An 8,941-nucleotide genomic window follows, 5' to 3' on the forward strand; every position below is an offset into this window, starting at 1 on the left:
ATCTAATCAGTCTCCCTGCTGAATTAGTTTTAAACCCTTCTGAAGACCATAAGCAAATTTATACCCCACCCCCACACCTTGTAGGATATTGAGTTATAAGGAAAGTCTGGGACTTTTTTTTTGCACTGGAGCATAAGAGATTGAGAGGTAGCCATTGAGATTGTTAAAATCATGAGGGGTATAGATAGGGTTTCCCTCTTAGATGGGGGATTTCAAGGCTGGGGACATATTTTTACAGTGAGTGGTGAGCAGTTTAAAGACGAGGGACTTTTTGTTTTAAAACACAGGGTAATTTGCATGTGGAATGAACTTCCTGAGGAAGTGGTGGATGCAGACAAAGTTACCATGTTTAATAGACATTTCAATAAGTACATGATAGGAAAGGTTTGGAGGGATATGGGCCAGGAGAAGAGGGTGGGATTTTGCCTGAGTGTGTTTTTTTTAAAAAAAAAAGTTCGAGATTAAATGCAATTGATTTGTCCTTGTTATCCAGGCCATGTTCAAAGTATGGCATTAAGAAACCCTAACAAAACTAGAATTGATGGTAGGGGAAACCTCTCCACTATTTGGAGTCATACTTGACACAACGGAGGATGATTATTGGAGGGCAATCATCATGGTTCCAGGACACCTCTGCAGGAGCTCCTCAGGGTTGTGTCCTAGGCCCAATCATCTTCAGCAATAACCTGTCCTTCATAAGATCAGAAGTGGGGATGTTTGTTGATTGTGCAATGTTCAGCACCATTCCTGACTACTCATCCACTGAAACAGTCCATGTTCAAATGCAACAAGATCTGGACAAAGTCCAGGTTTAGGCTGAAAAGTGACAACTAATTTTCATGCCCCATAAATGTAAAGACCATATTATCAAAAAAATTCACGTATTTTTAATGGTGGACAGGAATGAGAAAATAACATTCTTTAAAAAACCAAGGATTGTTGCATGTTTTGAAAGCAAGTAACCTGATGCCCATCATAAGCATCATTGCTTGTATGAACAGAGGCTGAAGTGAGCTTGCAGTTGAACTGGAGACAAGAGGTTGACTATGGGTGGAGCTTTGGTTAGTACAAGAAGCTCAGTGGTGGCTGATTGCTCCAGAGATCAATGACAAAGGTCTTCTGCTTACCAACAACTATGTGATTGGTTCTTAAGTAGTTGAATAGAACAATACAGCGCAGAACAGGCCCTTCAGCCCTCTGTTGCACCGACCTGTAAACTACTCAAGCCCTTACCACACTCTGCGTAAAGAACCCACCTCTGACGTCCGTCTTAAATCTGTCACCCCTCAATTTGTAGCTATGCTCCCTCGTACAAGCTGACATCATCATCCTCGGAAAAAGACTTTCACTCTCTACCCTATGTAATTCTCTGATCATCTTGTATGTCTCTATCAAATCCCCTCTTAGCCGCCGCCTTTCCAATGAGAACAGACCCAAGTGTCTCAGCCTTTCCTCATAAGACATTCCCTCCAGACCAGGCAACATCCTTGTAGATCTCCTCTGCACCTTTTCCAATGCTTCCACATCCTTCCCGAAATATGGCGACCAGAACTGTACACAATATTCCAAGGATGGCCACGCCAGCGTTTTGTATAGTTGCAGCATGCTATTGCGGCTCCAGAACTCAAAACCTCTACCAATGAAACCTAACACACCGTATGCTGCCTTAACAGCACTAGCCACCTGGGTGGCAACTTTCAGGGATCTATGTACATGGACTCCAAGATCCCTCTGCACATCCACACTACCAAGAACCTTTCCAGTGACCCAGTACTCTACCTGTTATTTTTTTCCAAAGTGCGTCACCTCACATTTAGCTGCATTGAAGTCCATTTGCTACCTCTCAGCCCAATTCTGCAGTTTATCCAAGTCCCCCCCCCCCCCCCCCCCCCCCCACAACCTGTAACTTTCTTCCAAACTGTCCACTACTCCACTGACTTTAGTGTCATCTGCAAATTTACTAATCCATCCACCTATGCCTGCGTCAAAGTCATTTATAAAAATGGCAAACAACAGTGGTCCCAAAACAGATCCTAGTGGCACACCACTAGTAACCGGACTCCAGACTGAATATTTTCCATCAACCACCACTCGTTGCCTTCTTTCAGAAATCCTGTTTCCAATCCAAACTGCTAAATCACCCTCAATCCCATGCCTCTGTATTTTCTCCAACAGCCTACCATGTGGAACCTTATCAAAGGCTTCACTGAAGTCCGTGTATACCACGTCAACTGCCCTACCCTCATCTACATACTTGGTCACCTTCTCAAAAACCTCAGTGAGGTTTGTGAGACACGACCGGCCCTTGACGAAACCATGTTGACTATCTGAAATCAAATTGTTGCTTGCTAGATGATGATAAATCTTATCTCTCATAATCCTTTCCAAAACCTTTCCTACAACAGAAGGTAAGGCTCACTGGTCTTTAATTACCCGGGTCATCTCTACTGCCCTTCTTGAACAAGGGCACAACATTTGCAATCCTCCAGTCCTCTGGTACTAAACCTGTAGTCAAAGACGACTCAAATATCAAAGCCAAATGCTCTGTTATCTCCTCTCTAGCTTCCCAGAGAATCCTTGGATAAATCCCATTTGGTCCTGGAGACTTGTCCACTTTCACTCCTAGAATTGATTAACGTCTGTTTTGTAACTAACCTTGATCCTTTCTAGTCTAATATCTCGTACCTCATTCTTCTCCTCTAGAATACTCTCCTTTTCCTGAGTGAAGACCGATGAGAAATGTTCATTTAGCACCTCTGATCTCCACAAGGTCCACACTAACTTCACACTTCTGTCTTTGACTGGCCCTATTCCAACCCTAGCCATTCTTTTATTCTTAACATACCTATAGAAAGCTTTAGGGTTCTCCTTTATTCTATTTGCTAAAGACTGCTCGTGTCCTCTCTTTGCTCTTCTTAACTCTCTCTTTAAACCCTTCCTAGCTGATCTGTAACTCTCCATCGCCTCATTTTGAACCATCTTGCCTCATCAACACACAAGCCTCCTTCTTCTTCTTAACAAGAGATGCAGTTTCTGTCATAAACCACGGTTCCCTTACCTTATCACTTCCTCTCTGCCTGACAGGGACATACCTATCAAGGACACACAATATCTGTTCCTTAAACCAGCTCCACAATTCCATTGTCTGCATCTGCTGCATTTTGCTACCCCATTCTATGCATCCTAATTCTTGCCTAATCGCATTATAATTGCTCTTGCCCCATCGATAACTCTTGACCTGTGGCATGTACCATGCCTTTCCATCGCTAAGCTAAACATAACTGAACTATGGTCACGCTCTCCAAAGTACTCACCTACAACTAAATCAAACACCAAGCCTGGTTCATTACCAAGCACTAGATCCAGTGTGGCCTCCCCTCTTGTGAACCCTTCAACATACTGTGTTAGGAAACCCTCCTGTAGACATTGGACAAAAACTGATCCATCCGACGTACTAGAGTTGTAGCATTTCCAGTCAATAGCTTAGGGCTTTGTACAAGATACATTAAAAATCTTCAGATTATTACTAGCTTAGGAACTCTGTCTGTAGTAAAGGGTTGCCTTAAAGAGAACCACTTTTTCCTTCAGTAGCTGAAAGCTGTGACTTTTAATTGAAAAGCCAGAGACCTTTTTAATAAGTGAACCAGCTGCTCTGTGCCTCTTGCAAACTAGTGAAATAATCCAGAGAGGGGCAACTGTGAAACTGTTCTGAACAGTTCAAGAATCAGAACAATCTCAGGAACAGGATTCCTGTAAATAGGAATCACTGAACTGCCACCTTAGTCTTTCTGTCCATCCATAACCCCTATGTTTTCAAGTGTGTGTGTAAACGGGGAATGGTTTATGACAGGCTTTAACCAGTAGGAATATGTCAACCGTGTCTATTGTTAACCTGTTGGTAGAATTTATTTATCTAAAATAATTTGTCATTCTTGTTGGATGCAGAAACCTAGTCCATATTTTCTGCTAAAGTGTCTTTTGACTGGAAAATTGCATAGTCTTCAAATTTATCTTTTGTGATTACTCTGGGAATAGCAGGGTTCAGTTTCCAGCATGTTACCTCAGTGAGGTATAGCGAAATTTCAGGTAATGACTCTCTTCGACAAAAGAGAATTTAACCACTGTTATTTGACATTCAGTTCCATTGCCATCACTGTGTCCCTCACTGTCAACATCCTGGGAATGCCATTGACCAAGAACTGTGCTGGATCATCCACGTAAGTACACTGGCTACAAAAGCAGGTTGGAGGCTATTCTCTACGGGGTAAAAACCATGACTGCAGATGCTGGAAACCAGATTCTGGATTAGTGGTGCTGGAAGAGCACAGCAGTTCAGGCAGCATCCGAGGAGCAGTGAAATCAACATTTCGGGCAAAGGCCCTTTGTTTTACTGCTCAGATGCTGCCTGAACTGCTGTGCTCTTCCAGCACCACTAATCCAGCTATTCTGTACCTGCCTGGGTAAGTGTGACCACCACCAGCTCCATTACTGGCTCATGATCCCAGAATGCCTTTCTCTGTACTGTGGGCGTAATTAGGACTTCAAGAAGGTAGCTCACTGCTTCTTCATGAGGGCAATTAGACATGGGGCAATAAAAGCTGGTTCAGCCCACTATGCTTATTCTGTGAAAGCATTTCAATTGAACAAAACAAGCTGTGATTGCATTCGCAGTTGGATTGAACAAGTATGTGAAGGAAAGTGTCAAAAAGGATATGAAAACAGTGGTTTCACATGGTGAAGGCTAACTTCTCTGTCGGGTAAATGCTAAAGTGAGGCGTTAAGATAATTTGATTCTGATTCAAAATATTGACGTAGCCGTATAACCAGGAAGCCAACTTTGATTTTAGGCCTTTTGAGAAGCTGCTAACTCTAATTTTAATTTGAGGAGTTTTTAACTTGAACTGAATTTTTTTCCATGTTTTTATTGTGACTAGAAAGTTCGGATTGATCCAGATAGTGGCCTGGCCTACACCATGTGGCGAGACATTCCCGTACCATTCTACATGTCGCTGTATTTCTTTGAGGTTAAAAATCCTCAAGAAATTCTGCGTGGTGAGAAGCCAGTTCTTGAGCAGCGTGGGCCTTATGTTTACAGGTATGTTTCACAGTCATGTTCTCTTTTTTTTAACTTTCAAATGCAACCCACCATTTAAATGTGAAAGGGAAAGAGTTGAAGTCGAAATGTTACTGTTGATCTGTTTCTTTTCTGGATGAATCCTCTTGTGGTGTCACACAGTTGACTGGACAAAGTAGAGAGAAGTTGTTTCCACTCATAAAAGAAACAGAGCTTCGATTCTCCTTTCTCTCTCTTCAGATCCAAGATATGGCTACCTTCTTGGGACATTCCTTATTTCAGCCCCCATCTCCAACTCTCTACAGCACATCAGTGACATTATTAGTGCTCCTTCCCTCTTCCATTTGAAATTAGAAAAAGTATAGATTTCGATTTTCCTGTAAAGACCCCATCCCATTGTCTCAGTTTCTTCATCTCCATTGCATCTGTTCCAAAGATGCCAACTTCTAAAGGCAGTTTCAGAACTGAAACCAGCATGCCCATTCTAAAAGATGAGACTTAACAAACACTCCATGTCTTTTTCAATATATAATTTCAGTTACGTCATAGATGTAACTTTTGCTATAGATCCTTATGATCTTATACTGCACAATCACCTGATGAAGAAGCAGCACTCTGAAAGTTTGAACTTCCAAATAAACCTGTTGGATTATAACCTGGTGTTGTGATTTTCAACTTTGTTCACCCCAGTCCCACACCAGTGCCTCCAAATTATCACAATGAGAGTCATCACATCCAGCATTGCTCAAACCTTTGAATATAGCAGTTGGGATGTTATTGAGGTTGTGCAGTACATTGGGGAGGCCTCTTAAGTACTGTGTCCAGTTCTGGTCGTTCTGCAATACGAAGAATGATATTCAGCTGGAGAGGGTTCAGAAGAGATTCACTAGGATGTTCCTGGGAATGGAGGATTTAGGTTATAAGGAGAGGCTGGAACATTTTTCACTGGAGCATGGGAAGTTGAGGGGTGACCTTGTAGAGGTTTATAATATCATGAGGGATATAGACCAAGTGAATGGCAGGTGTCTTTTTTTCCCCAGGATGGGGGGTTTTGATACTAGAGGGCATATTTTTAAGGTGAGAAGAGAGATTTTAAAAAGACATGGGGGCAGGAGAGGTAATTTTTTTTTGTGTGTGTGGTTCATGTGTGGCATGAGGTGCCAGAGGAAGTGGTGGATATGGCTACAGTTACAACATTTAAAAGATAAGTACATGAAGAAATATTTGGAGGGATATGACCTGCAGGCAGGTGGGATTAGATTAGTTTGATTGATTAGCATGGACTGATTGGACTGTTTCTGTACCGTATGACTGACTGACTATAAATAGATTGCAAAGGGATTTGAGTGACCTAATGCATAGATAAGTGTTAGCATGTAGGTTTAGAAAGTAATTAGGAAAGCTAATAGTTCATTGCAAGGGTTATTGAATGCAAATGTCAGGAGGTTATTCCATGTTACACAGTTAAAAATCACACAACACCAGGTTATAGTCCAACAGGTTTAATTGGAAGCACACTGTTGGACTATAACCTGGTGTTGCGATTTTTAACTTTGTACACCCCAGTCCAACACCGGCATCTCCAAATCATGTTACACAGGACATTGTTGAGACCACATCTGGAGTAGTGTGCAGTTTTTGTCTCATTTAAGGAAGAACATAAATGTGTTGTAATCAGTCCAGTGAAAGTTTACCATAATGACTGGAATGGGTGGTTGCCTTGAGGGAAGAGTGGATAGATGAGGCTTGGAACCACTATTTTACAGTAAGAGTCTACACAATTGAACAAATTCCTGAGGGATCTTGACAAGGTGGATGTGGAGAGGATGATATCCATATGATATGAGGTTTTGACAGAAATCCAAACTACACCTGTTTTAATTGAATGTATTTCTCTTTCCTTTGTTGAAGTTTAACCGTTTCTTTCTTGATCAGTTTTTAAGTGTAGATTGTATGGAGTTATATCCAGTGATCAAGGTCATGCTGATTACAGTGGTCATGACTGACCAGGTCATTCTCCCCTTTGATTCCAGCAGTTACTCTCTTGCACTCTGCTATTAACAGTTTGCAATTAGGAAGAGGTTTCAGCCAGTGATTTTTGATTTGTTCATTGACAACACGATGGCAATAGTCCTTAAAGTACTGGCAACACTCCAGTTGCCCCAACTCTTTGAGCAATTTGTTGCATTTCTTCTTGTTTGTGTGTGTTTGTGTAGAGTAAAGTATGTTGTACAGTGTCGTCTCTCTCTGGCACTATCTTAAAGCACAAAAATAAACCAAAACATAGAATATGAAGGCAGAAAGATAAAGTATTCACATTTACAGTCCTTCTTGTAAAGTGCTCCACCATGGGTTTGGTAGCCAAGCAGGAGTAACCTTTGCTGTTGTTTCTACTTCCTCTGGTCTGAGATGTTTTTAAGTCATTACTTTTATTTAACCACCTTCTGATTTGCAAATGGACTCTGAATTTCCACTTGACCAGAAAGAATGAATGAGTGATTTGTCAAGCAGCAAAACTGGGGTAAGGGTTGAAATTTAATTTTTCACAACTTTCCAATGCTCGTCTAGTAGAAGCTGTTATTAAAATTGTATTTTGCTATGCTCTACAAATACTGCAGTTGTACACAAACTAATTTGTTCATTCAGTGATACTTGGAGAACTTTAAAAGTCTTGGGACTGATTTTGCTTTGTTTGAATATAATCAGTTGACTACATTTTGTTTACACTTCAAAATCTCACTGTTTCACTTGATGCATTCTTTTTTAAAAAAAGGAATGCATTGTGTATGCAACACTGCATGTGATTCCACGCAACTTGTGTAAATGTTGCATGACCAATTCAGTCCTGTTTGAATCAAGAATATCTGACTTCATTTGGCCTAAATCTCAAACAATTTTAAATGTGTAATGTTGAAAGCTACTTAATACAGTAGTTCATTATCTCTTTCAAGATAATATACAATCCATGGATAATAAATTTGTGAAAGACTGCATTCCGTTCTACTTATTTTTTCATGTGTTTTGACCAAAGCCAGCTCTTTGCTTGTTTTTGTTTTGTCTCTTTAATGCTTCAGTGTGAACCACTTTTGATTTACCACTAGCTTCACTCAGAGGGTGAAAATGTAGATCTCCAGTTAACTGTTGGATTGGAATTGAACTATTGCTATTTGTTGTTGTGAACTGTACACTGGCTAATTGGTCCTTTGATTCCCTGAAGTACAGCATCTTAATGCTGTATTAAAAGCAACATTATTCAAAATCACTGATCTCGGTCTCATTTGGGGAAATGGGCCCAGTTTGAACATCCACCTTTTTAGAAGAGTTCCAATTTTCCTGAGGCTTAATGGCAGTATGACTGGATGATTAATCCAGGAGCTGGAAATGTGTTGCTGGAAAAGCGCAGCAGGTCAGGCAGCATCCAGGGAACAGGAGAATCGACGTTTCGGGCATAAGCCCTTCAGGAATGAGGAAAGTTTGTCCAGCAGGCTAAGATAAAAGGTAGGGAGGAGGGACTTGGGGGAGGGGCGTCGGAAATGTGATAGGTGGAAAGAGGTCAAGGTGAGGGTGATAGGTCAGACGGGAGTGGGGGCGGAGAGGTCGGGAAGAAGATTGCAGGTTAGGAAGGCGGTGCTGAATTCGATGGATTTGACTGAGACAAGGTGGGGGGAGGGGAAATACCTTGTCTCAGTCAAATCCATCGAACTCAGCACCGCCTTCCTAACCTGCAATCTTCTTCCCCACCTCTCTGCCCCCACCCCAGTCTGGCCTATCACCCTCACCTTGACCTCTTTCCACCGATCACATTTCCGACGCCCCTCCCCCAAGTCCCTCCTCCCTACCTTTTATCTTACCCTGCTGGACAAACTT

At 41.7% G+C, this 8,941-nt stretch overlaps 1 protein-coding gene across 1 annotated transcript in view; it reads left to right on the forward strand.

Annotated features, from left to right (window-relative positions):
• Window positions 1-8,941, forward strand: part of LOC122551076 (scavenger receptor class B member 1-like) — a 60,985-nt gene that overhangs the window by 20,758 nt on the left and 31,286 nt on the right. The window contains exon 2 of the mRNA XM_043692719.1: window positions 4,935-5,095. Coding sequence (XP_043548654.1) covers window positions 4,935-5,095 — 161 coding nt within the window. The remainder of the gene's footprint in view (window positions 1-4,934; window positions 5,096-8,941) is intronic.

The sequence above is a fragment of the Chiloscyllium plagiosum genome, chromosome 6 (genome assembly GCF_004010195.1).
Source record: "Chiloscyllium plagiosum isolate BGI_BamShark_2017 chromosome 6, ASM401019v2, whole genome shotgun sequence".
In the NCBI taxonomy this organism is placed as follows: domain Eukaryota; kingdom Metazoa; phylum Chordata; class Chondrichthyes; order Orectolobiformes; family Hemiscylliidae; genus Chiloscyllium; species Chiloscyllium plagiosum.